General features: G+C 48.2%; 2 protein-coding genes across 3 annotated transcripts in view; one reads left to right on the plus strand and one right to left on the minus strand.

Annotated features, from left to right (window-relative positions):
* Positions 1-1304: 1304 nt before the first annotated feature.
* pdk2a (pyruvate dehydrogenase kinase 2a) lies at positions 1305-11037 on the minus strand. Of its 2 annotated transcripts, XM_030340249.1 has the most exons (12): positions 10789-11007; positions 10468-10532; positions 10187-10328; positions 9019-9090; positions 8620-8804; positions 8170-8259; positions 7758-7835; positions 7106-7182; positions 6653-6751; positions 5070-5180; positions 4357-4470; positions 1305-3860 (listed from the first exon to the last, which is right to left on the minus strand). In XM_030340249.1, exons 3-12 carry the CDS (start codon positions 10252-10254, stop codon positions 3717-3719), a joined length of 1038 nt encoding a protein of 345 aa, XP_030196109.1. In that variant the 5' UTR covers positions 10255-10328; positions 10468-10532; positions 10789-11007; the 3' UTR covers positions 1305-3716. The 2 variants fall into 2 exon arrangements, with proteins under 2 accessions (XP_030196109.1, XP_030196108.1); XM_030340248.1 differs by lacking the exon at positions 10468-10532 and having other exon boundaries at positions 10789-11037.
* A 2830-nt stretch (positions 11038-13867) lies between these two features.
* tbkbp1 (TBK1 binding protein 1) overlaps positions 13868-27945 on the plus strand; it is a 48822-nt gene continuing 34744 nt past the window's right edge. Inside the window, exon 1 of the mRNA XM_030340826.1 lies at positions 13868-14090. The gene's annotated coding sequence lies outside the window, so the exon portion shown is untranslated. The remainder of the gene's footprint in view (positions 14091-27945) is intronic.

The following is a 27945-nucleotide window of genomic DNA, read 5'->3' on the forward strand; positions in this document are numbered from 1 at the left end:
AAGTTGTCCCTGAGCAAGACATCTCACCCTGACTGCTCCTGACGAGCCGGCTGTCGCCTTGCATGGTTGTCTCCGCCGTCAGTTTGTGAATGTGTGAATGAATAGTTGTAAGTCACTTTGGATAAAAATGTCTGCAAAGTCCCCTAATAATAATATGTACGACGGCAGACAGTCGACTGAACGCTGGCATCAGAACTGTTGCGATTCTGTGGAGCAGAACTGAATTCTCTATTACAGATTTTTGTACATACAAAACCAAATGAAAGTGTTTTTTTTTTATAATATTTGTCTGTTGACTTTTATTATAAGTCTAATACAGACTTAATATAAATACTATTATAAAATGATAAATAGTTATTTGGTCGGCTGCACCTCACTGCTCCATAAACAAGGGGATACTGTGTATAGAGATAGCAGATACTCTTATCTGGTCGCACAAACAACACAAACAAAATCGTAAATCATTGGTTTTATGAGGATTTGTAGCATAAGTAAGCAGACTAATGGATCATTACATCGCTTTATGCTTCTCAGATGAAGTGTGAAGATTCAATGACAGCTTCACTAGAGAGACGCCGGCAGTGAATCCTAAACAGAATATCTGATCATAGACATCATTAAGCGTGTTTAACTCCATCTGGGCTTCCTTGTTTTATGTTTCTTATGGTTTTTTTTGGATTCTGAACTAGACCAGGGCTGGGGGAGGAGAAGGGAGGAGCTGGAGAGACTGAACCGAAAGAAGATTCAGTATGAAGATGGAGGGATGGGGAATACTAACAAACATCAATGCATCTTAATCCCTGCACCCACAACCACAACCAACACCAACGCTTCCACAACAAACATCACCACCACCACCCCCCCCATCCCATCCGTCACCACCACCACTACCACCACCACCACCACCACCACGACTACATCGACAATCACCTCCACCATCACCATCAACTCCACCGCCAACACCACACCCATCACCATCATCGCCACCAACCCCACCACATCCATCATCATCACCAACCCCACAACCACTCCATCCGTAGTCATCTCCGTATGTAGAATCCCCCTTGTGACTCCCTGTTCTCCATTAGCTTTTTATTTTCCTCTCTAGGCGTTGAAAGTGAGTAACTGAGTAACCTTTCGAAGCCCAGATTTGTATAGCAACAGAGCCTCCAGACGTTCTTACGGCGATATGCAAATGATTTGCTTTAACTCGACCAATAGTTCAGGAGGGGATCTGATCACTCCTACTGTCAGCTCTAAGATACACGTAGCCTGGGTGCACAGTGAATAAATGTACACTTTACAATTGTTTTAATTTATTTATTCATTCATTTAAATTCCTTTTGTCCACCACACAGTGGATGTTTACAATCATTAGGGGTCAGAGGACATTAACGGAAACCCATCGTGATCTCCGGTATCTTCAAAAGCAGATAAGCACAATGTTGGATCACTGAAGCAGCACATGATATCATCTTAATGTATACACCTTTGATCAATGACTCCTAAAAGAGGAGGTGGACTCTTACTGGGAGATCCTGTATTCATGAGCCTACTTCCGTCTATAGCTCTCTTTCCCTTCTCTCACCCTTCTCTCTACCACACACACACACGCACACGCACACGCACACACACACACACACACACACACACACACACACACACACACACACACACACACACACACCCCATGTCAGCCCATCCCAAGGATGAGCATTTGGCACTGTAGTTAAAAATGACCCTCACGTTGCATATTGTTCCCTCATCATCGTACACACACCAAAAAAAACATACATACAGTATACTGGGACACCCCGAACAAGGGTGAATCATAAGTATGAACAGAAACATTCATGCTGTGACAGAAAAGCTCAAACACATTCCAATCCTTTTTCAACCGGACATAAGGCAAGCCATCTTCTGTGGGCTGTGACACGAGGTTAGTAGACATCCAAAGCAGTGGAAACTTTCACCACAGATCAACACTTGATCTACACATGTTGGGGGGGGGGGGGGTTCAGAACAGCTTGGCATTTAGGTTCAGGACTGCCCCAGCTCCTATAACCCTGAAACCGGACCCAGGGGAACCACTCCTGGTCTATTCTCTGCCCCCTCGGCCCTCTCCCTCCATATGGCTGGGCAGAGGAACAAGGGTACAGGCTGTCCTATTTAAACACAGTTTGCACCACATTTATATCACTTTTCTTGTTTCTATAATATTTGTTCTTTGCTGCTGTAATGCTGAACGTTATGTACATCCATCCCCTGGGGATCCACAGTTGGAGTGTGAGCGTCTTGCCTTGACCCTTCTTTCCCTACACGTTTCAATACGCATTTAGAGAAGCAGGAGCTCCAACTTATTCATCCTCCTCCTTCTGGTTGGTCTGTGTATTACAAATGTCGCCCACCAGAATATCACGAGAGCTATTCTGCACTGGAACCGTTTTATTAAATGGGACTTTGTTTTGAAAATCGTTACGCTATTAATGCAACAGCAAAATATTGTACAGTGAAGTGTAAAAAAAATACTTTAAAAATATGTTGAAATCAGCGACGTGGGGATTAGAGATGGGCAACATTGTTACACAGCGAGCTAGAACTAGAATCTCCCAAAGAAAGACACTTTGCTACATCATGAGAGTCTCTCAGACCATATATACCTTTGATCAACTTGGTTGAACAAAGAACAAATACAATGCCATAAATGTGGGTGTATAAAAGCTGTACATCTATCAATGTAATCTTCTTTGTAGCGTATCTCTGCGCTAGGAAATAGTAACCAGAGGCGTTGAGTAAATAGTTGATCCTGGTCCAAAGAGCTCAGGAGGGGACAGAGTACACCTTACGGTAAAGATTCACCAGGTCATTACAGTGAGGTGATGTTCATGGGCTGAACAGCAAACACGTAGCAGAACTCTGCTGGATAAGATTGACCTTTGACTGACCACAAAGTGTTACGTTTAGCTTTTGCAGTTCAATTTCCAAAGTTTCCCACCGTCATTAAAGATGTGTACTTCAAGCTATGGCACTTGAAAGAGCTACTGAACATTTAAACAGGCTGGGTTAATATTTTCAAGTACTTAATAATATCCTCATAATGAGATTTATAGCGCCTTTTTTTAATTGTGCTGCACACAACTGCTTGTGTCCCGGTCTAAATCATCATCACATGAGATCAGCGAATGTACGTTTCAAGAGATATCTTGAAATAAAATACTTAGACTTAGTCTTTACTTTGTGTCCTCATCGGTCCATTCCGATCTATACAGGCTCAACCAATCACGGAGCTCTACAGCCAGCCATGCTGACTTCCTCATGCACGATCAGAAATAAAAAACACACACAACCCCCACCCCCCCCCCCCTGGAGGATGTAGTTCACCTGGGCGGGGGCGGACACTACAACCCCAGTCCCCGTAAGAGAGGGAGGGGTCAAAGGGTCAAACAGAGGTTCCCTTAAAAACAGGGCCTCCTTCTGTTCCTTTGGTTCAACACAAGTCTTTGGTCTTCATGGAGAACTCTCCGGAATCCACAGAACCAAAAGGCACTGGACATCAAACTGGGAACGGGCATGCTTCTCCCTAGAAACCAGCAGAAACAGAACACTGGGAGGCCGGCTACTTCAGGATGGCCGAGGGGCCGGCGAATGTCATGGAGGTGGAGGCCGCACGCCGGCCACACGCCAGCCGGGGGCGGAGAGGACAGGTGGGGGGGGCCTCACTTGGCCTTCTTGTACTTGAGCATATCCAGGGGCTCCGTACTGGGAACGCACCAGTCGTCCGCCTCCTGGCTCACCTTGTAGTTCCTCAGGGCCGTCTTGTTGTAGACCGGGAGCCTCTCCACCGAGTCCTCGGACAGCGCCTGCGGAGGACGAGGGGAGCCGGTGGTGAGAGAAGACTCAAGACTCACTTGTTCTCACAGGGTTCACCTAGACTCTGCATAGCCTCCCCCCTTACCTCCCCCCCACACACCCCTCTTACGCACTCATTGTATGTTGTATGTCCTGTCACTTAAATAGTACTTTATAGCATCTTATCCTAGCTATCTTTGCTTTACAGGGAATGGGTTAACCTAGCGATTGTTAGTGCTTCGCACTTGGTTCTCTGAAAATCCTTCCTGTACCGACAGGGATATGTTGTTTTTTCTTCTTCTGACAAATTTACTTGTTGTGAGTCGCTTTGAATAAAAAGCTTCTCCTCAATATAAATGTAAATGAGTGCGGTGTAGTGGGCGCGGGCATCTGGCCCATCTCAACGTTTTCATCCTCAGAGCCACAGTGGCTGACGACGGATGAAAACTGAAAGCCAGGCCCCCCCCCCTGTTCCGGCCTCATGCTGGACCCCAGCGCCCGGCTCACCTTCAGGTAGATGACGGCGTCCGTGCCATGGCCTTCCATGGAGTACAGCTGCAGGTCTCCCTGGAAGTACTTGGCGTAGAGTCGGGAGATGGGGAGGCCGTAGCCGAAGCCAGCCTGCACAGGAGAGAGAGAGAGGGTCAGGTTCTGCCGGGACGCTGGTTTATCGGCTTGAGCTCCTTCTGCTCGGTTTGTTCGTTACGGAGACACAAAGTGTTTGTGTTCTGAGCACAGGTGGGATGAAGGAGAGAACGGCCTGACAGATGGCTCGGCTCAGCTCTGCAGGAGTGCAGTCTGAAGCTCATCTAGGGACCATTTGTTTTTTGGGGAGCTTTTCTTTCTTTCTCATCACTTTTGTTCAAATTTAACTTTTGCTCAAATTTGTTTGTAGTTTGACTTGACTACAAACCAAGTTCACAGGGTTTGATTAACGGCGAGAATAGCTTTTAATCTTTACACCTTCAAATGCCTTTTCTTTAACGAAAGACGATGGGAGCTGTCGTTAAAAAAGTGTTTTCTGAAGTCACTTCAAACCGCACTTCAAAACAACCCGACAGCTTTCGTTTGTTTGTTTGTCTGCTCGCTGACACGTGCGCGGTCACACAGAACTCTGTGTACTAGCGCGGAAAGCTACGTGACCGGGAGGGATATACGAGCCACCATCAGACTGCGCTCAGTGCGCTGCAGCGGGCGGTGTCGACGTGCTCTCTCCTCACCAGCGGCGTGCGGGCGTGGTCGTCCAGCTGGGGGGAGGGTGCCGTGGAGTACATGTAGCTGAACAGCTTGTCGATCTTACGGAACGGGACTCCGCCCCCCCGGTCACAGACCTGGTGGGAGGGAGGGAGAGGGGGAGGGGGAGGGAGAAGGAGAGAGAGGGAGAGGGAGAGGGAGAGGGGGAGGGAGAGAAGAAGAGAGGGAGAGAGAAAGAGAGGGAGAAGGAGAGAGGAAGGGAGAAGGGGAGGGAGGGAGGAAGAGAGGGAGAGAGGGAGGGGGAGGGGGAGAGGGAGAAGGCGAGAGGGAGGGAGGGAGGGAGGGGGAGCGAGCCAGAGGGAGAGAGCGAGAGAGAGAGAGGGGGAGGGAGGGAGAGGGAGGGAGGGAGAGGGAGCGAGAGAGAGAGAGAAAGTGTCAAAACAAGCGAGACATTGTGTAACAGTGAGGTGTTTTTATGGGCCTGTTCTGTACGTGCAACACGTGAACCCCTCCCTGTCCCGTTCGTCGCTGAGCACCGAGACATGGCGTCCCGGGGCTCAGGTTACTGAAACACGGCCGCACACACGTGGCCCACGCAGAACGACTCATCAGTCCGGGAACCCAGCAGCCCAACCTTCATAGTACCAGCGCAACGGCCATTCATAATGATACACCGTCATACAAGGGGACAAGTAGGCTGACAGGGTAGAGGAACAATGTTTATGTCAATTATGGTATGTATGTGAATGTAGGTGGATGGACGCATAGTTAATAGTTAAGTTTAGTTCTAAATTCCCTTTTCTTCTTTAGCTGAGCTTTGTGCTGAACTGTTTGTCTGCTAAACATCTCCTTGTCCTCAATCATTTATTGCGTTGGATGCTTACCATCTACCCAAATTACATGTCTCGATGGCACCGTCTCAAAACAAGGTCCAATATTTTTTGTCTGTATGTCTCTTTTTATTTCTGTTGGTACCAAGAATTGACACGTGCCTGCTCACAGCTCTCCAAGGAACAGCACACCAAAGAACAGAGCCATCCTGATTTGGCTCATGAGTCATCCAGACCGAGAGTATCAGTTTATCTGTCATTTCCAGGCCCACCAAGCATGAACCGAAAAAACATGTTCGCCCTTTGTGTCATTATAGACGTCGTCAATAAAAAGGATATCTCGACAGATCCGGCCAACGTTTTTGGGAAGCGGTGGGAAGCGGTTATATTTGACTAAGGCTTTAATCCAACAACGCTGGTTTCAAAGGTTCTCTCTCTCTCTCCCCCTCTCTCTCCCCCCCCTCCCTCTCTCTCTCTCTCCCTCTCCCTCTCCCTCTCCTCTCTCTCTCTCTCTCTCTCCTCTCTCCTCCTCTCTCTCTCTCTCTCTCACTCTCTCCCTCTCTCTCTCACTCTCCGTGCTGCTTGGCGGAAATCTATGACCAAACATTTTATTCATTAAACAAAAATTACTTTTCAAATCTGGTTCAGAGAGGATCTTCAGAGGTGGATTTGGATAATGAGTAACGCATGACTTTCCAATATACGCAAATGGAAAATAAATGCCATATTCATCAGCAAGGGTTCTCCTCCCAGCCATGCAGAGACATCCTGTGACCTACCTTAATGGACATGTCCTCTCCCCCAAGAGACACCATCACATTGATGGGCGGCAGGGAAGTCTTTCCCTCATTGTGCTCTATCGTGGCTCTCATGGCATTCTGAAGACGATGGGGCAGACAGGGACACAACATCAGAGACCATCATAACCCACATAGGAGTCATATTTTAAGGTTCATCTTGTATTTAGCGTGCAAAAATGCCTAAGTCATGGAGCAGACTTGGGCAGATAGGGATTATGGAATGTAAGAAGCGCTTTGATTGGCTTAGGATATAGCCAATGAGGCACAGCGAATCAGCAACGTTAGGAGAGTAGAGCTAGGTTAGATATCACATTTTGGCCAAATTATGACTGAGGCAATTATGCTATGAGGCTAGCGATATCAATTATGCTATGAGGCTAACGATATCAATTATGCTATGAGGTTAATGATATGGAGGAGTCTGGGCTGTACCTTGAAGAGCTCAAACAGCATGTGATAGAGATGAGAAGGCACATATTCCATGTGGACCGACTGGTTCTTCTTATTACCTGAAGGGACAGAACAGAGAAGATGTACTTTAAGGAGGAGGGAGGAAATCTCTGTTTGGGTGAGAGTTGATTCTCTGTGTCATCATCGTCGGTGTGAATTCAGCCTCACTGGTACTCTGACAGGGATCCCAGGTCTAGACACAGGCTACCAGACTGGTACCCTGAGAGGGATCGCGGGTATAGATACAGGCCACCACACGGGTACTCTGAGAGGGATCGTCGGTATAGACACAGGACACCACACTGGTGCTCTGACATGGATCCCAGGTCTAGACACAGGACACCACACTGGTACTTTGACAGGGATCCCGGACACACCCCACCACACCGGTGGGGTGTGGTGGGGTGTAGTCTGAGAGGGATCCCAGGTATAGACACATACCAACACACTGTTTCCTGTGTTCTGCTCCGTTTTATCACTGAACATCTCCCCACCACGAGGCCTTTGGACCTTCACTAGTTTGCCATGAAGATAATTTTTTGTTTGTTTATCTGTCTGTTTGTCGTGTAAGGAAGGATAAGATAAAATATTGAGGATACAAAGTAGTACTTAGTGGTGTAGTATAGTCTCTTACTATTGACTTCTTGCAGGAACAGGTCCGGAGAGATGAGGTAGTATCGCTCACACAGCATCTTGGCACTCTGGTAGGCATCTGGGTACAGGAACAGATGGGTCTGAACATCACATCCTCAGGAGAACTGCGTTAATCAACAGCTTCCACACAGAGCATAAGGCCTTTCCCATCACCTCATCCAATACTGGGAATTCCGGGAGTCCTTGTATTGCAAGGAATTCAAGGAACACTCGACTTGAGAACATAGCGGTTCATTATCTTATGCCTGAACTGGTGCAGAGTGTTCGTAGTTACACAGAAGAGAAGGCCTTCAGATCAGACCTACTTCTGAGAACCACCCACCACTGAAATCGTCGTTGGGGGTAAAAAGGTACCAAAGTTCTGACCCATAAACCCGGGACAGCTCGCTCACCTTGGACGACCTCAGCCACCGTGCAGTGAGGGTCAATGCAGCCGATGGTGTTGGGATGAACGGGGTTGGTGTCTCCGTCGAAGACAAGACCTACACAGGAAGGAGGGACGGTGGCGGACATGAGAAGGAAAGCATCGTAAACATCATGCTAGTCTGTCATCTACATAAGCTGTGCGCAACGCTAACTCTCCTTTGCTAGCGCACTGCATGCTACTCCCTGTGCTACCAGGCTAATCACTGTATTAGCATGCTACTCCCTGTGCTAGCGTGCTGCTGTCTACTCACTGTGCTAGCATGCTACCCACTGTGCTAGCATGCTACTCACTGTGCTAGTGCAGTATGCTACTCCCTGTGCTAGCATGCTACTCCCTGTGCTAGCATGCTACTCCCTGTGCTAGCATGCTACTCCCTGTGCTAGCATGCTACTCCCTGTGCTAGCATGCTACTCACTGTGCTGGTTGATCAGCATGCGGATGGAGATGCGGCTCATGTAGAAGCGGTCCAGGAAGTACTGGATGTTCTGGTTGGTGACCGGGTCCTGGGAGAAGGTCTCCTTGTATTCGAGAACCCCCTGGGCCATGGTGGGGACCACGTTGTTGTGCCTGTTCCGGATCATCACCAGGGCGTCTGCAAAGCTGCCCGAGCAAAACGTCATCGGACATTAATAATAGTAATGATAGTAATTGAAACAGATTTCAACTGGTTCTGTCTGTTTTGAGTTTAGATAGAAACCATTATTTCAGATGAAGATCATGTTCAATATGTTGATCCTTCGGGTGAACTTAAATAAAACCTTACAGACGTAATGGATGGAATGTGATTGATGTAAATCGATGACCAGACACTTACTTTCCCAACGTTCTGTGGTCATCAGGATTTGTGTCTAGGAACTCCAGAATATCCATCAAACTCTGGATGTACCTGGAACCAAATCACACAAACAGGCTCGGTTACACGCAGGTTACAAGCGTGTTATTCACGGAAACAGCTGTCACAAACAACTGTCGTATGATAATTCATGAAAAGGGGTGTGTCTCAAGAGAAAGTAGTTGGAAGGAGAGGAAAAAGAAGAGGAGTCTGGTAATAAACACACTGGTCACGTGACTTGATGGAAACTGGGGCATAGTTCACAACAACGCGACGGCCCCGCCCCCGTCTGTTGGGATCTGGCTGGAGCGTCTCGAAGGCACTCATAACAACTTCCAACTCGGTCGAAGGTCAGGATTAGAAGTGTGGGCCATGCCTCACAGTTTGGACGTCAACAACTTGAAGCAGTCGGAAGTGTGTCCTGATCTCTCCTTCTCTCTCTCTCTCTCTCTCTCTCTCTCTCTCTCTCTCTCTCTCTCTCTCTCTCTCTCTCTCTCTCTCTCTCTCTCTCTCTCTCTCTCTCTCTCTCTCTCTCTCTCTCTCTCTCTCTCTCTCTCCTCCTCCTCCCTCTCTCTCTCTCTCTCTCTCTCTCTCTCTATATATATATATAAATATTTGAGTAAGGCTCTAATTCAACAACGGTCAACACCGCTGGTTTCAAAGGTCAATTCTTCCTCTCTCTCTCTCTCTCTCTCTCTCTCTCTCTCTCTCTCTCTCTCTCTCTCTCTCTCTCTCTCTCTCTCTCTATATATATATATATATATATATAAATATTTGAGTAAGGCTCTAATTCAACAACGGTCAATAATGCTGGTTTCAAAGGTCAATTCTCTCTCTCTCTCTCTCTCTCTCTCTCTCTCTCTCTCTCTCTCTCTCTCTCTCTCTCTCTCTCTCTATATAAATATTTGAGTAAGGCTCTAATTCAACAACGGTCAATAATGCTGGTTTCAAAGCCAAGGTCAATTCTTCTACCTATCTCTCTCTCGCTCGCTCTCCCTCTCTCTATAGTCTATCTACCTTTCTCTCACTCTCTCTGCCCCTGTGACTGCAGACAGACAGCATGCGTTTGCTTGTCTCCCTGCACTGCATATTTGTCAGGCAGATTCCACATTAAGTCCCCGTAAGTTGTATGCTAGAGCTCTGAACGTACCATCCCTGCACGGTCTGCACCGACGGAGTGGTGAGCAGTTGGTCCGGCAGAAGGTTGATCTCCTTCATGATGTTGGAGAGTCTGACGGGAAGCTCCTGTCGCAAGAAGACGAACGACGTCTTCTCACAGGCGTTGATGGAACCTGAACCCCCCAATACATTCATTATTACATAATAAGCATTATTATTACGCATAATTGGGCATTATTATATGCATTATTAAGTCTATATCCTCGTTTTCTGTGTACGTCCGCAATAAATTACGATGCAGTAATGAACAACTAGTTAAGCAGGTAACAGGACGGGGTGCGGGTTACGGAAATTGGTACGGGTTCACGGCAGGATGCCTGTTCTGACGCAACACCAGGGCGAGGTGACATGGATGGATATAGATGTTTTAAACACTTAAACATACAACTATTACTCTTCTAGCAGTACAACGCCGAGAGGGCGCATTCTCCGCTTAACGAGATGGAGTCATGTGTGGTATGTCGATGTGTTTCTCAGAATTCAACCACCGCAGTGTCCACCGAGGACAACCGTTACCTTACATGTTGTTACATGGTTGACATCAAACATCAAGCAGACTGCAGGCTTACTCACCAAAATCCAGAAACTGTTTCATGGAAAGTGGAGAAGGCGAGAATTTAGAGAAGTGGTCGATGTGTTTCGGTGCGCTGGCCAACGCAGCGTTTTGCATGATGAATCTCACGAACTTCATTGTCTCTATTTGTTGTCGAGATATTTCAATAACTGGGAGGACTATGTAACGAACCGATCTTATGTGTTGACAATTCTCACCCGGACTGGGAAGCACCATGTGTATAGCTTCGAATGAGTAGCCAATAGAATGGCTCGGGAGCTGTAGGGGCGTGCTGTTGGAGAGGTGGGACTGAATGGATACACAATATAGGTCTATTCAAAGTCTCAGGGGTGATCAAGTATACACTTCATGGACACACACACACACACACACACACACACACACACACACACACACACACACACACACACACACACACACACACACACACACACACACACACACACACACACACACACACTTCGTCCATGCTAATTATAGTACAGAGTGTGCAAGGTTTACAGAGCTTATTGCCTATTCTGGTTGCATAATGTACTGTAAATAAGTTATGTGAGATGGTTATTGATACTCTGGTTGGAAAAGTTACATCTAAGCAACAACCACAACCAACACAACCACCACAGCGACCACCACAACAACCAAAACCACAACAACTACAAACAACAACCACCACAACAACAATAGCCACAACAACAACTACCACCACAACAATAAAAACCACAACAACCACAACAATCACAACCACCACAACAACAACCAAAACAATCACAACAACAACCACCACAACAACAACAACAACAACAACAACCACAAGCACCACAACAACCACCGCAGCAACCAAAACAACAACAGCCACAACCACAACAAGAACTACCACCACAACAATAAGAACCACAACAACAACAACAACCAAACACAACCACCACAACAACAACCACCAAAACAACAACCACAACCACAACAGAGCCACCAAAGGGAAGTGTGTATCCTGTGATTGACAGGTCCTTCAGAAGTCCCGCCCTACTGGATCAGGAAATGCATCTCCAATTCTAGAACCCAGCTTGGCTCCTCCTCCTACCTCTGAGCAGGACATGGGCAGGTCCACTCAGATGGTTGCGGGTTTAATTCCGGTTCACGTGCCATTACAACAAGCAAGGTTCCCGTTCTGGCTCCTTAATTATGGATCTCAATTCCCTGTTAGTGGTCTTTGATTAATAACTTTAATATGCCATTATTGTTACTGCCCACCATGTGAAAGTTTCCCCTCCATGAAACATGTAACCTTATTGTCTCATTGAAGGTGTCCTCTGTAAATCGCTGCCTCTTCCCATGATCATTCTCTCAAATGCAATCAAATACAACTTGCTGTCCAAAGTGGCGTCAGCATAAATAATTCTCCATCAATCACTAAACAGTAGATCCACATCGTGAGGATGTAGCGGCTCCGCAACGTCTTCCTCTCCTGCTAACGTCTGTAAACGGGTTAACGTGGTCGGGGTTCTGCGCTGAATCGCTGAGTGGATGCAGTACCCTCTCAGCTGTGATTGATCACAGCCACAGCTGCTCCTCGGCCTAATAGGGCGTGATGATACCATGGCCTGTTGGTCCTTCCATCATCATCGTTAAAGTGGACGGAGGAGAGCGGGCACGCAGTTACGTAATCCATCCGGGAGCGGACACAGCGGAGGGGATGCTCATCAATCAGGGGGCCTTAATGAGTGGGGAAAACAGAGGGAGGGAAATTATATTTTTCTGATGCAGCGGGCAGGAAATTGTGGACCTTATAAGGCCTACAATGTATGGCTTCCCTGCGACTACAGGGCTAGGGTCAGGGCGGATTAAAGGCTAGACTTCCTTTATTACCGTGGGACTTCTGTCCGTTCAACAGACGCTCTTCAATCTCCTGCTAGATACTCTTCTGTAGAGTCAGTAGATCCACGGGTGGTGGGGGCCGAAGATCTGAGCTCTAGAAGTTCAGATATCTATCAACCTGAGAGCTGAGCAGCTGCATGGCCTATCTGTTCTGTTCCATGTGGAGTGGGGCACGGGTCTGGGGGGGGTGTAGGGGTGTTTGGGGGAGGCGGGGGGTCTGTGGGTGAAAGGTGGAGGGATGTGTGTGTGTGTGTGAGGGGAGTTTTGTGGGCCTGGGGTGGTGTAAGGTGAAGGGGGCCGGGGGGGGGGGGGGGGGGGGGGTGATGAAAGGTGAGGGGTCACTCAGTACTTTTCCATTTCTCGACCAGCTAAATATTTCATTGCACGTGGGCAGGACCTATTCCTGAATGTCACCAGACCTGCAGTGAGTCTGAAGCTGATGATGTGTCTCACATGACAGGAGGACACACAAGATAGTTTTCTTGACAGTAAGAACGTGGTAATAACTTTATTTTTCTTTAATAACGGTGTACATTTATTCATCTAGTTATCTAGACCTTTCCATGGTTGCGTTTCCTTAGTGCTTCAACACACGGCCCAACAGAAATGGTTAGATTGGCTATCTATCGCAGTCAAAATGTTTTGTCCAAGATATCATCCTTATGTTGAAAATAAAACTGGAGAAAAAATAATCCAACAATTTGTATTCACAGGTAAACTGTGAACACCCAACGAGCATACGGAGACACCGATCCTGTAAAACTGAATCTTTTGCTGCTGAATATATTTCTGTATCGCATCACTGAAAGCAGGCTAATCCTGTCAGTCACAGACCTCTTCTGACGGATCAATCCACTTATCTCAATGCAACGTTTAGAAGCCATCTAGGCCAACTGGTATCCGTGTGTTGATGTGTAGTTACAAGACCGAAACGGAATACATTTCCATTCACGTCACTTCTTATGTGCCAGAAATACATAGAGGCGCGGGTGTGTGTGTGTGTGTGTGTGTGTGTGTGTGTGTGTGTGTGTGTGTGTGTGTGTGTGTGTGTGTGTGTGTGTGTGTGTGTGTGTGTGTGTGTGTGTGTGTGTGTGTTTGTGGTGCACGCTATTCCAGCCGAGGGACGTGCATGTTCACGTTAGGACGACTGGGGGTGACGCTCCTATTCCCGCGACAACAACACCCCCCCTCCCCCCCACCCCCACCAACACACCAGCATCAGCAGCATCAGCAGCATCCTGCCTCTAGCTCGCAGACCGTGAGATCTCCACACGGCGCTAAGAGGGAGGCGGGCTCGCGGAAGAGGAGCACCGAAGGACCACAGTATTCCCGGGCTTTGGCCGCAGCGTTAAGGCGAGCGCTTTTTTTTGGCGCGTGGTACTCCACCTTCGCGAAGCGACGGCATCTATGGCTCGAGCCAGGAGCGCGTGTGAGTACCTGTCCTGTGATTTGGTCATGTGCTCGGCATGCATCCTGCACGGGGTACGATGTGTGTGTGTGTGTGTGTGTGTGTGTGTGTGTGTGTGTGTGTGTGTGTGTGTGTGTGTGTGTGTGTGTGTGTGTGTGTGTGTGTGTGTGTGTGTGTGTGTGTGTGTGTGTGTGTGTGTGTGTGTGTGTGTGTGTCGAGGCACCAGGGCTCAATGCGGTCGGAAGGCTACAGCGCAACATTTCACAGGTGTTAGCATTTTATTGATATTTTATAAATAGGAAAGTAATGTTGCAGATGTATCGTGGTAAATGTGGATTCCATCTTTCATTTGGCTGAACGCAGATCAGCCTCCTTAAAGGAGCCGCGCTCCGTGTTGTCAACAGGAGCATCACGTCGAGTTTACAGACAGATTTGACTTCAGCTCACAGCGATTGCAGGCATGATCGTTACATAAGGCTGTTACATCGATGGGACAACGAACACCTAGCTCCTCCTTATCGTTGTAGGCTACATGCATTGGGAAGACAGCGACAATGCACGGTTCGTCTACGCTGTACTTGTGGTTCCTGTGTGTGTTGGGCCGACAACCTATAGGCGAAAAGACAGCGCTGCTCAGGAGATACATGGCATAAAGCCGGGCCTACACGGACGGATCATGTGGGCTGGATGTATCCTGCATGCCTGAGCACCCTCTCCTCTCGTGCTGGTGATGCGTGTTCTCCATGCGTTCTTCTCGTCCTGCAATTTCCAGCAGAGGCGGCACTACATGTTCGTCGGGCGGGGGGGGGGGGGAGTAAATGTAGGGACCCCATTTTAAAAAATAATAGTCTTCCGACAGACCGCACCATATAGCAAATATTCAAACAAAGGCTCTCCGTGAGGTTTCAGTGCTGTGTTGAGATATGATATTCGTTATACAAGTGTTCTATATGACTAGCGGACTGGGGGAGGAGGCTCACCTCAGCCTAACTTGGGAGTAGTATTTTGCCAAATCCACACTCAAGAATGTGTTGGCTCATCGTAGGAAGTGCTACATAGCACATGAAATACGTTTTCATAAGCACTAGAGAGTTAGAAAGCATATTTTGGGAAACAGTACCAGCTGTGGTAACAGTTGTGATGCTGGTTCTGTCTCTGAGTGGCTGCGACAGAAGAGTTAATAGTAGAGTGTACTCATTCTAAAGTTACAAAGTGTAAACGTGGAACTGAGTTTGGGTTCTACATTTTCTCGGCACAAAACAGATAAAACTGGACGCTCATCATCTTAACGTCGTTCTCATGAAGGCCTCTCGTGAAAGCTGGTCAGGAATCCCAGCACCTTTTAATGGGCAGTTTAACAGTAAAGAAAACTCCCCATTTTAACAGCATATTCATCAGGGCAATAGTACAAATGACTACTACTACTATGACTATAGGCCAGCTACTTCTACTACTGAGACTACAGTACTTTATTAAGTACTTACGTTATAATAATAATATTAGCTATTATTATTATTAAGACTAAATAAATAACCAATAAGCATTTATTACAGTAAAATAAACAGCAAAGATATTATTTGCGATGGCAATGACAGGAAGTCATCTAAAGATCTCGTCATGATCCAATGAAAGCTGTACCTTTCAATGTCAACATTCAGGACGTGTGCAGCTCAGACTACAAGAACCTCCCTCTGGAGGAGAGAGTGGACTACCTATCCATCCTGCGTTAAATTCAATTCAATTAAATTGTATTCGTATATCCCTTTCTACACTTCACCATTACAATCCCAAAGGACTTAACAGGCCAAATATTTATGACACCCCCCTGTCCCCCTAGCCCCCCAGAGTGCAAGAAAAAACACCCTTAATCAGCAAGGAAGAAATCTAGAGGAGGAACGCAGAGTGGGGGATCCAACCTTGCATGGACGGTCAGGAGTGCAGTGGGTGCCATAATTGACATACATATATATATACAAGCCAAACATTTAAAATCGGCGAAGGGGTGCTGGCCGATTAACCATAAGGAGAGTCCAGGCATCCAGTCGCAGTCAACGCAACATGCTAGAACACCTGTCCACGTTCAGCACAGCTGTAGGACATGCTCCCAATCTCTTGTGTCAGATATGTTTTCCTTCCTACTTCCTAGTTCCCACTATTTTGCCGTTTAGTCGACAGCTTCCTCCAAAGCGATTGACAGGTCACCTAGATGCATGTAGGGTACCAGGCCTCTTCCTCAGTGATGAGGACAGCGGACACTAGGGTCCAGGGCACCTTTAGGCTGGGAGTCACACGCCCTCGCCACTAGACTGGCCCTTCTTTATCGTTAGCATCTCCATCCTCCTCCTGATCATCATCATTATCCTCATCATCAATTCCCTCTGGTACGTGTGTGAGGAAACTCATTTCGGTGGTTCATTACAGCGGTGGCGGCGGCCTGCACCTGATAATCCACACAGACCCACTGCACTTACACCCCGTCTCTCGTGGCCCTGCTTGTTTCCCTTCCACATTAACGCTACCGCTTTGTTATTTTCACACTTCTTAATTGGATCCCGGCGAGTGTGCTGTCTCGGTGCTTGAAGTTCTTGGGTACGAGATGCTGTTCTTTTTTGTCCTTGTTGTTTTTCGTTCCGAGACAACAAAAGAACGTTTTGTGATTACGCCGTTAATGTTAACCCAGGGCTAGAGAGGTTAGCTAGGGCTGATGACTGCCAGAAGACCGCAGGAGGGATGGGGTACACAGCAGAAGGTGACGCTGTTGTTGACGGTGTTCTTGACTGCGTTCAGGTTTCAGCTCCAAACAAGACTTAGCCAAGGATTAGTGACACACGCCAAGGAACAAAGTGTTGCGTCCTCCTCAAGGTCTCTGCGGTAGGGAGGTGTGAGCGCTCCGGAGAACAGACTCTCGTCGCTGCCTGCTCTGGATGGAGCGACCAGGGTGGCATGTTTCGAGTGTTCTAGCTGTTGGGCATGTGGGCTGGGGTGGAGGTTAGACCTAGATGGATATTAATATCCAAACCAGGTTATTGTGGGATCAAATCAGGTCATGCATTTATTTCCCTCATATTGGCTCATTAGTAGTTTATTTGACCAGACACAGCTCTCAGAGGGAGACAATTCTTATCTCGAGGCTCAGGGTGTTTCATCTATTATTTTTTAAAGAACAGGTTCCTCTCAGACTACGGCTCATCTGTTTACATGTGGTGAGGTCGATTGTTTGGTACCTCAGATCATTGCAACGAGAACAAAAACACAACTCAATTATTGCGCAACGCAACAACTGTAATTGATAACTCTTCTATGCATGCATTGTAAGCGAAGGGGTGAGAAATGTACCCTGATGCAGAAACATGCAAAAGTATTCGCTCTACTGGTTAAATTCAGTAGTCATGAATTTAACCATTTTAACACTTTGACTTCTGAGGCACCTTGACAAAGACAGGATTGTATGAAACAGGTATAAACCTGAGCCCATTCTACCAGGCCTTAAGCGGTTGTTTTCCTTTGTGGTTTCCATTGTGTTTTCAAGACTCTGCAAATTAGCAAAACATGTCAGAAAATAATTCAGAAGTCCGAAACGAGTTCCTGCAAAATTAATTTCTTAGCTCGGGCCCCCGCGGCTTCAAAACAACGATAACTAGCACAACCACTTTTTTTCCTTTTAGCACGGTAATGACAAAACGTCAGTGTTCGTTGTAAATAAACAAGTCTGGGAATTCAATTGACCATAAGACGTCCTCGGGCAGCGGGACGTGATGGAGACAAGAGGGCGACGAGGGGGCGGTCTCTCATCTCCGCGGCGGGAACGCCGTGTTCCCGGGCGCCCTCCCTCCGCTCTGATCTTGGCCGGGCGGCTGGCGTCCAGCGGTGGACTACTCTCATCTCCGAGCGCCCCGCCCCTGACGCCGGGCCGGCTGCCGGTGCATTCCCCTAATCAACTTTATGGCGCTGAGAGTGCAGAGTCCTTTCTTTTGTCACACCTCAAGGAGGTGACTATTTAGAGGTGGGGCGTCCCCTGAGACACAACAGAGCAAGGGACCGACCGTTGTCACACGTGCAGACGAGCGAGGACTCTCTCTCCCACTTCACTGCCCCCTCTCTCTCCCTTAACTCCCCCCTCTCTCTCCCTTCACTCCCCTCTCTTGTAGCATCAGATGTCGAGTTCAAATCTAAACGGGACCTCCGTCGTTCACAGATAATCCGAATGTCCCGTTTTCCTCCGTTTCTTCCGTGTTTCTTTTAGCCTGGGTTTATGCTGCACTCTGAGTCACCCCTTCTCGCTAGCATCATCACTCCCTTCCAAACGCCCACCACCCCATCAGATTTCTCCATTCATGCGCTCCTACATAATGCTGCCGTGGTACCTGCAGAGGGCTCTATCTGTGGTACCAACGCGCTCTGCTCCGCAAGGTTCGGGCCAGCTGCTTGATAGCTGATGTCAGAACCGGGCCGTGCGGAGTAGCATTTCTCCTTTCTCCTGCAATCTTGTCTTTAGCATTCCTTACTGCCCACCACCCAACTGTCAATCAAGGAAAGAACGTATGAAGCCGACTGGATCACATCCTCACCTGAGGAAGTTGATAACCGACCTGCAATACCATAGCTCACCACCAGGGTGACGTCCTCCCGATCCTAGTCTCACAAATCATATCACAGGTCTGCCGGTAGCCCAGCTCTGATCTGGGTGTTCCCTTTTGCATCATCTTTGTTTCGACCAACCCTATCCCTGGAGGCAGGATCTGTCAGCGCTAAATTGGTGAACCCAAACTGAGCCAGCTCCAGTACCAGGAGCTGAAAAGTGTCTCCAGGTTTCAAACCTGTGAGACTAGGATCAGTTGGACGCCTGGTGGTGAGTTATGGCGTTACAGGTTGGGATGTAACGGTATGGAAATTTTACATCACGGTTATTGAGACCAAAATTATCCCGGTTTTCTGTATTATCACGGTATTTTAAAATACCCCAAATATGCCCATACTTCAGACATCCTGTTAGAGGGTAGGGATGGGCAACGATCGTCGAATAGTGAATAACTTTTTGATAATTCACCGTTGCTAAGCATATAATGACCGCTGTCAAGGAAAGTAGATTTCTTTTTCTATCGTATCACCACAAGTGGTCCGGTAACTTGTAAACCCCAGCGTCCTCGGTTGCTAAGCGACTTCAACGTCTTTGGCGGACTATTTCTCTGCTGATCAACACTACGAATGCTGGTAACAAATAAATTGTAAAAAGACACAGGGTGTGAAGTTATTTTTTTGTCATGTCACCGTAATGCAGGCTGTGTTCAGTTAAATGAATAAATAAATAGCGATCTGTTCTCGGCGCATGTAGGCCTATCTGCCTAAGCCCACATTCAAATAATTTTGATGCTGAATGTTGATGTCGCAGTTGGTGAAGTAAACAGATTGACTTCGACAGCTTGTGAAAGGGTGAAAATGTCTTGGTCCTGGGGGATGACAGCTTATGAAAGGGTGAGCATGAGATGCGTTTGCAGCACGCGACGCGACGCTGGATTGGCTGTCTCTCTGCTCGCCGACGACCACCAGGTCACAGGCACCGCTGCACCCCAACAAGGCCAGACCAAAACACGGTCACGCAGCAGGCCTGGGTGCGCAGAGTCAGCTGCTTGTGTGTGTGTGGGTGTCTGTGTGTGTGTGTGTGTGTGTGTGTGTGTGTGCATGCGTGCGTGCGTGCGTTCGTGTGTGTGTGTGTGGATTGGTTGTGGGAGGGGTGGAAGAGGCTGTCGATGTACAGGCACAACCGTTCACAGGATACAAGCAGAGGGGCCTGTGTGTGTCTGTGTGTGTTTGTGTGCATGTGAATGTGCGTGTGTGAGGTGGGAAGAGAGGCAGCACAAAAGAAAACCTTGAGCGAATGTTTCATTACCAAGAGAAATGAGAGAAAAGGAGAGAGGGAGAAAGATTTAGAGGTAGAGAGAGAGGGAGAAAGAGGTAGAGAGAGAGAGAGGAGAAGAGAGATTGAGAGGGAGAGAAAGGTAGAGAGAGAGAAATTGAGAGAGATTTTGAGAGGGAGTGTGAAAGTGTGAAAGGAGGTGCTGGTTTGAGGTCTAGCCCCCGCTCCACTGAGGGAATTCTCATGGATCTTTTTGTGTCTTGCTAAAACCAGGTTACCCACTTGCATTTGACTTGTCGCTGGACTGGATTAAATTCCCTAAAGCGCAGCCTAAAAATACCGGGTGATAGTCTGAGGTTTTACCTCGACAGTTTTGCAGGAGAAAAGCGTCCCAGTGTGGACGCGTCTGAACGGTCAGCATAGTAAGCGTCGCTGCTCGTTCCACCTCACTGCTTTCTGAGCGGAGCGGTGAGATGCAAACAGCCCTGTCTCATTCCCACACTCATATGGTTTCCCCGGTTTACTGATGTATGGAGACCAACGTGTCTGAGCTTGAGTTCCATCCCATAATACAACTGCAGGTGTCCCCTCTTTGTCATGGAAAGCCTCCAACAGACTAACACTCCACTGTCAAGCGAGCCTCGTCTGTTTGGCCAGCGAAAGGATATCAGATCACCCATTACTGGGTTTGGTTCCGAGCTAATTAACTAGCTAATTTTCAAATGCATCCCATAGTAGAGAAATGGACCAGGTAGATATTTCCTGTCCCGAGTGCCCCTGTGTTGAGCCTCTCTTTGTGAGGGTAAGGAGCAGAGCTAAATGCTATCGCCTCATCTCCCCTTCGCACGTTGTCGTGAACAGCTCAGTTTCTGTGTTGCTACAAGCAGCCGCAGGAGGAAAAAAAGATATTTATCTGCATAGATAATCGACACGGTCACCATAGTACCCAGGCAGAGGCCACGGATTTCCATATGAATAATTTAAATAATTACTGAATTAGATCTGGCATCTGTTATTCTGGTCTGCGGGCTATTTTGCACCAGGAAAAAAAAAGCGGAGAGAACGATGCTGAGGCCAGAACACAGATGCTGTCCCTTTGAACTCTCAGCGGCTTGCGTAAGTCTCCGCTGATCAGAGGTTCACGATTTATTTGGGAGGAGAAGATCCTCCGGGGCTGTTAGTCATGTGAAACGAAGAGTCTGTCGTCCATCGCTCGTCTAAGAGCTTTCCTTATGAGCGCCATCTGTGGGGGGGAGCTAGCTTAGCATCGCAGGCTAAGCGTGCGCCGGCGGCGTGCTGCGATTGGAGGGATGGTCGTGCAGGGTAACAAGAGGATGAGGTGGAGGTCGCTCACCTCGTATAAACCCCGGACCTCGGCTTTAGTTTGGGTTAATGGACTCACTTTGGCCCTTCTGCGGTGGAGCTCGCTCTCACATCCCGGGAGGATCTCTGAGACCCTCCAGGAGTCTGAGAGTGTGCAGGGGCCAGCAGAGGGGACCATGGGGGCCTGACTCTACCACTGTCCGTAGTACTGAAGGAAGATAGAGATCTCTAGACAGACCGACAGACAGACAGACAGCCAAAGACACACACACACACACACACACACACACGCACACACCCACACACACACACACACACACACACACACACACACACACACACACACACACACACACACACACACACACACACACACACACACACAATGGTGGAAACCTTTTAGCTTTGATATTATTTTTGGACAACTCAAGACAACTCACCCCCCTTGATTCTCCCTCCTCTGGTTCTGAGGTCAGGCTCCGTCTCACGTTCACCCACTGCTCGGCTCTCCAGCCACACAATAAAAAATGCACAGACATGTCTCACTTACCTGTGCGTGTGTGTGTGTGAGCGTGCATGTGTGTGCGTGTTTGCATGTGTGTGTATGTACGTGTGTATGTCGGTGCATGTGTGTGTGCCTGCAAGTGCGTCCTTGTGTGTGTGTGTGTGTGTGTGTGTGTGCATATGTTTGAATGTGTATATGTCGGTGCGTGCGTGTGTGTGTCCGTGCATGTGTGCGTGCGTGCGTACATGTATGTGTGTGTGTGTGCGCGAGTGCGTGTGCGTGTGTGCCGGCACACCGTAACCGCGCACGTCAGCAGAGCCTGGCGCGCCGTCATGTTCCACTAGCGACCTCATTTGCATGCATGAGTGTGTGTGTGTGTGTGTGTGTGTGTGGGGGGGGGGGGCATGGCGTGCAGGAGGCCGTCAGTTGATCAAACGGGCCGGATGGGCGGGGGGGGGGGGGGGGCTACTGCGTCAGCACGGCGTCAGAAGGATGGACGGTCATCTCTGTGATGTTGGTGTACATGTGTATCGTGTGTGCCGGTGTGTGTATGTGTGTGTCCGTCTGTAGTGAGTGTGTTTGTGTGTGTCTGTGTGTATTGTGTGTGTATGCTCGTGGAGCATGTGTGTGTGTGCGTGTGTGTGTGTGTGTGTGCGTGTGTGTGTATGTGTGCGTGTGTGTGTATGTGCGTGGATATGTGTGTGTGTGTGTGTGTATGTGCGTGTATAGGTGTGTGTGTGTGTGTGTGTGTGTGTGTGTATGTGCGTGCATAGGTGTATGTGTGTGTGTGTGTGTGTGTGTATATGTGCGTGTATAGGTGTGTTTGTGTGTGTGTGTGTGTGTGTGTGTGTGTGTGTGTGTGTGTGTGTGTGTGTGTGTGTATGTGTGTGTGTGTGGATATGTGTGTGTGTGTGTGTGTGTGTGTGTGTGTGTGTGTGTGTGTGTGTGTGTGTGTGTGTGTGTGTGTGTGTGTGAGTGTGTGTGTGTGTGTGTCTCTGCATCCTGCCAGCTGCTCCCACTGTAGCTGGTCTATTTTAATCCCCCTCGCTGTACCATGGTGGCTCTGATCTCCCCCCGATACTGGTGATGGAGGACTGCTGCAGAGGTGTCTTCAGTCTCCAGGCTGTGTGTGTGTATGTGTGTGTACGTGTGTATGTGTGTGCGTGTGGATGTGTGTGTGTGGATGTGTGTGTGTGTGGATGTGTGTATGTGTGTGTGTGTGTGTGTGTGTGTGTGGATGTGTGTGTGTGTGTCGATTTGTGTGTGTGTGTGTGTGTGTGTGTGTGTGCGTGTGGATGTGTGTGTGTGTGTGTGTGTGTGTGTGTGTGTGTGTGGAAGTGTGTGTGTGTGCATGCATATGTGTGTATGTGCGTGTGTGCATGTGTGTGCGCATGTGTGTGTGCATGTGCGTGCGACTGCGTGAGTGTGTGTGTGCGACTGCGTGTGTGTGTGCATGTGTGAGTGTGTCATATTCACGGTTGTTAATGAGTTTCTGCTTCGACTTCGATTTGCATTGACCGATTTTGGGACTTTACTGGAGTGCTGTCCTTTAGTGTGAGGGCTGGTCGACTCAGGTGTTGGACACACACCTGAGTGTTTCCTCACTGACCGACCTCTCCGGAGTGTCCTCCAAAACGGTACTCATCTTCTTCAGGGACCTGAGATCCCGGTAATTAAGCTAGCAGCTAGGGCTCAGGCATCTCGCTCAAACGTCCCTGCAGGTAGACTGTAGACACACGGGATCGAACCTGGGGCTTTTCAACTGGGAAGCGGACCTCCACTATCAATACCGGCCCACCCCGACTTAAAGACAGCGAACAACAACAAACAAGGTTCATAGCCCTCCCCCAGTAAAGGGTTTGGGGGGCCTGTGCTGAACATGGCTTTGTGTGACGTGATGATGAAAGTCGTTGCATCCGAGGGGGCCTGGCTGCCAGCGAGGGGCTCTGGTCTCGGGGCTCCGACTGCAGCCCTGGGGGGGCCGATACTGTTCTGTGTTCTTCACCCTGTACACCACACTTCAACAGAGTCGCTTCAGCAGACATCTCTCCCGACCCTCCCCCCCCCCCCCCCCCCCTTCTACCACCCCAGGCTTTTGATCATACAAACTAGGATCTCTCTCTCTCTCGCTCGCTCTCTCTCTCGTATTCGCACATTCTCTCTCTCTCTCTCTCTCTCTCTCTCTCTCTCTCTCTTTCTCTCTGTTACTATAAAAGACAATTCGATTATAAAACAATATTTACCTTGTCCCAACTCATCTCCCGGGTGTGCCTCCCATTTTATTACATTTGCTGGGATATTGTACAAAGAACAAAAGACAGTCATTGCCTCTCAGAAGGAAGCCATGTCGTGTATAATTATGTAAACGTAAAATAGATTATTATCCGGTGCATAACATCGAGGTATTTATGGGAACCGTGCAGTTAGGGAGAAAGACAGCGCTCTGTGTTTCTATCTTATCTCTCACACCCCCTCTCCCTCGCCCCCTCTCACTCTCTCTCTCTCCCCTCTCTCTCTCCCTCTCTCTCTCTCCCCTCACTCTCTCTCTCTCTCCCTCTCTCTCTCTCTCCCTCTCTCTCTCCCTCTCTCTCTGTCTCTGCCTCTCTCCCTCTCTCTCTCTCTCTCCCCTCTCTCTCTCCCTCTCTCTCTCTGTCTTTGCCTCTCTCTCTCTCTCTCTCTCTCTCTCTCTCTCTCTCTCTCTCTCTCTCTCTCTCTCTCTCTCTCTCTCTCTCTCTCTCTCTCTCCTCTCTCTCTCCCTCCCTCTCTCTCTGTCTCTGCCTCTCTCCCTCTCTCTTTCTCTCTCTCTCTCTCCTTCAAGAGAGATGATGTATGAGAGGATATACATCAAAGGGCAACAAAGAATGATGGAAATGCGGGAAGGGGGTTGTAGCTTTGTGTGTCTATGTTTGTGTCCTGCGTGTGTGTGTGTGTGTGTGTGTTGAAGATCTGGGAGCAGGTCTGACTGTTATAAAACAGCGATGTGTGTGGTCACTGCATGAGAAAATGAAGGGAGGAGGTTATATACATAGAGTATACATGTACAAGCGCGTGTGTGATGTATGTCACACACACAAATCATTCCCTGCTCTGACGCAGGGTCTAACACTCTGCCCCTCACCCACACTGACGTTGCTACATAACTGTAAGAGAGAGCCGACACCAAAGTGGTTGAGGTTAGGTCTCTTACATCATTATCAGCAGAAAAGTTCTTAATAATTGATCCGTGTTGGTTTCATGCTATATCGTGCTTTTTACACACAACATGTTCCTAACATCAGTTTCAAGAGAAAATGTTTAATATTGCATTTATATCTGTGTTTGGTTATTTCATGATGTGTATATATCTTGTGGGCACTAGGGGAATGTGGCCTGATGCAGGAATCAGCCGAATTGAAGGAGCTGGAATCATTTTTGTCGGGGTGCTCCATTATTAAAGACTAAGGCCCAATCCCATTTCTACCCCTTACCCCTTCCCCTTACCCCTTCAAAACAAGGGGGAGGGGTAAGGGGAAGGGGTAAGGGGTAGAAATGGGATTACGCCTTCCCCTTACCCCTTCCCCTTACCCCTTCAAAACAAGGGGGAGGGGTAAGGGGAAGGGGTAAGGGGTAGAAATGGGATTGGGCCTAATAGTGAAATAGCTCTGCCTGTGAAATGTCTTTCATTTACCAGAGTACAGATCCCTGAGACAGCTGCTTCTGTGCTTCTGCAACATATGCAAATTGTAGGTGCATAGTGTTGTGAATAGTTTGTGAGTATGTGTGCGTGTGTGTGAGTTAATGTGTGTGTTAATTTGTTTGTGTGTTAATGTGTGTGTGTGTGTGTGTGTGTGTGTGTGTGTGTGTGTTTGCGAGTGTGTGTGTGAGTTTATGTGTGTGCAAGAGTGTGTGTGAGTTCATGTGTGTGTGTGTGTGTGTGTGTGTGTGTGCGAGTGTTTGTGTGAGTTTATGTGTGTGCAAGAGTGTGTGTGAGTTCATGTGTGTGTGTGTGTGTGTGTGTGTGTGTGTGTGCGTGTGTGTTTATGTGTGTGTATATGTGTGTGTGTGTGTGTGTGTGTGTGTGTGTGTGTGTGTGTGTGTGTGTGTGTGTGTGTGTGTGTGTGTGTGTGTGTGTTCAAGCATTGCAGAATAGGAAAGAGGGAGAGAGGGACACAATAAAGAGATAATGTGCGTGTGTAGGTGTGAAAGTGGGGACGTGTAGGAGAGTGGCTGTGTTTGTATGTATCGGTCAATGCTGTGTGTGCGTGTGTGTGTGTGTGTGTGTGTGAGTGTGTGTGTGTGTGTGTGTGCACATACTAACACATTACCACTGTAGGTAGGCGTAGGGAAGTGAGAGAGTGTAGTTGTGTGTGCATGTGTGTGTACTACACGGGTGTGTGATGAGTGTGTTAGTGTGTGTATGTGTATTTGTTTAGATGACCCATCTGAGAGATATTGTGTGTTCGAGAAAATGTGTTTTAATGTGCTGTGTGTGCGTTGTGTGTTGTGTGTGTGTGTGCGGGTTGGTGTGTGGGTTGGAGAAAGATAGAGATATGATATTAAAGAGATACATAACGATACACACACACTCACACACATACTCACACACACACCACACACTAACACCACACACACACACGCACAAACACACCACACACACGCACACACACACACACACACACACACACACACACACACACACACACACACACACACACACACACACACACACACATACACACAGGCCTGTGGAGGTCCTGTCTGGCAAGGCGGGCGTGGCCAAGGACGTGTCAGGAGCGTGACCCCCCCAACCCCCCCCCCCCCCCCCCCCCCCCCCCCCCTCCTCAACATGTCTCCCCTCTCATGCTGTCCAGTTCCATATGGATGTGAGAATATTAATGTGAATATAGCACCGTGACGCAGATTGTGTGTGTGTGTGTTTACGTGTGTTTGGGTTTGAGTCCATGCGTGTGTGTGTACTGTGTATGGAGCGTGTTGGTGGCAAGGAGGGGCGATGCTATCCATTTAGCATTATTTTTTCTGTGTGCGCGTGAGTATATGTGTGTTGTGTGTATGTGTCTGTGTGTGTTTTTCTGTGTGTGTGTGTGTGGTGGTAAGCTGATGCTATCCTTTTAGCACAGAGTTTTTGTTTATGGTTGTGTGTGTGTGTGTGTGTGTGTGTGTGTGTGTGTGTGTGTGTGTGTGTGTGTGTGTGTGTGTGTGTGTCTCTCTGTGGTGGGAAGCTGATGCTATCCTATTAGTGCTTTTGTTTATGTGTGTGTGGTGTTTTGATCTGTTTGTGGTTGGAGGTACTGCTCAAGATTTTACTGCTCACCCCCCCCCCCCCCCCCCACACACACCACCTCTACTGCCCCCCCCCCTCCCTAAAACTCCACATCACTCTCACTCTCCTTGTTTCCATTCAATCATCCCAGCATCATCTTTTGTTTACTTTTATTCCTATTTAATATGCTGCCGACAATTTTCCCCCCTCCCCTCTCTCCCTCTCCCTCTCTCTCTCCCATCTCTCTGTCTTTGTCTCTTTCTCTCTCTCTCTCCCATCTCTCTCTCTCTCTCCCATCTCTCTGTCTCTGTCTATCTCTCTCTCTCTCTCTCTCTCTCTCTCTCTCTCTCGTTGATCTTTCTGTCTCTGTCTCTGTCTCTGTCTCTCTCTCTGTCTCTGTCTCTCTCTCTCTCTCTCTCTAAGATAGTAAGTGAGTATGAGAAAATGTGCACAAAGCATTGCACAAGTATTGAACAAACACACCTATCGAGAGAGAGAGAGAGAGAGAGAGAGAGAGAGAGAGAGAGAGAGAGAGAGAGAGAGAGAGAGAGAGAGAGAGAGAGAGAGAAGAGAGAGAGAGAGAATGAGACTGTAGAAAGCGAGGAAAACGAAACCAGGGGCAAAGATGGCGTCACACTGAGGGGGGAAATTATAGCAGCACAGATTCTCCCCTCCCGCCATCAATCTCCCGAGACGCTCCAACTCTCTATACCTCCACCCTGTCTCCACCCTCCCCCACTCATCACTCCCAAACACACACACACACACACTTATTCAAACACACTCACACTCAAACAAACGCACAAACACATACACACACAAACACATACACATGCACACACACATACCCACACACTCCCTGCCTGTTCGCCTACTGTCGTAGCAAATGAATCAGGGTACTGTATGGTGAAGGGTGTCATTTCATTGTCAAAGA

This window comes from Gadus morhua, chromosome 18 (assembly GCF_902167405.1).
Source record: "Gadus morhua chromosome 18, gadMor3.0, whole genome shotgun sequence".
NCBI lineage: Eukaryota > Metazoa > Chordata > Actinopteri > Gadiformes > Gadidae > Gadus > Gadus morhua.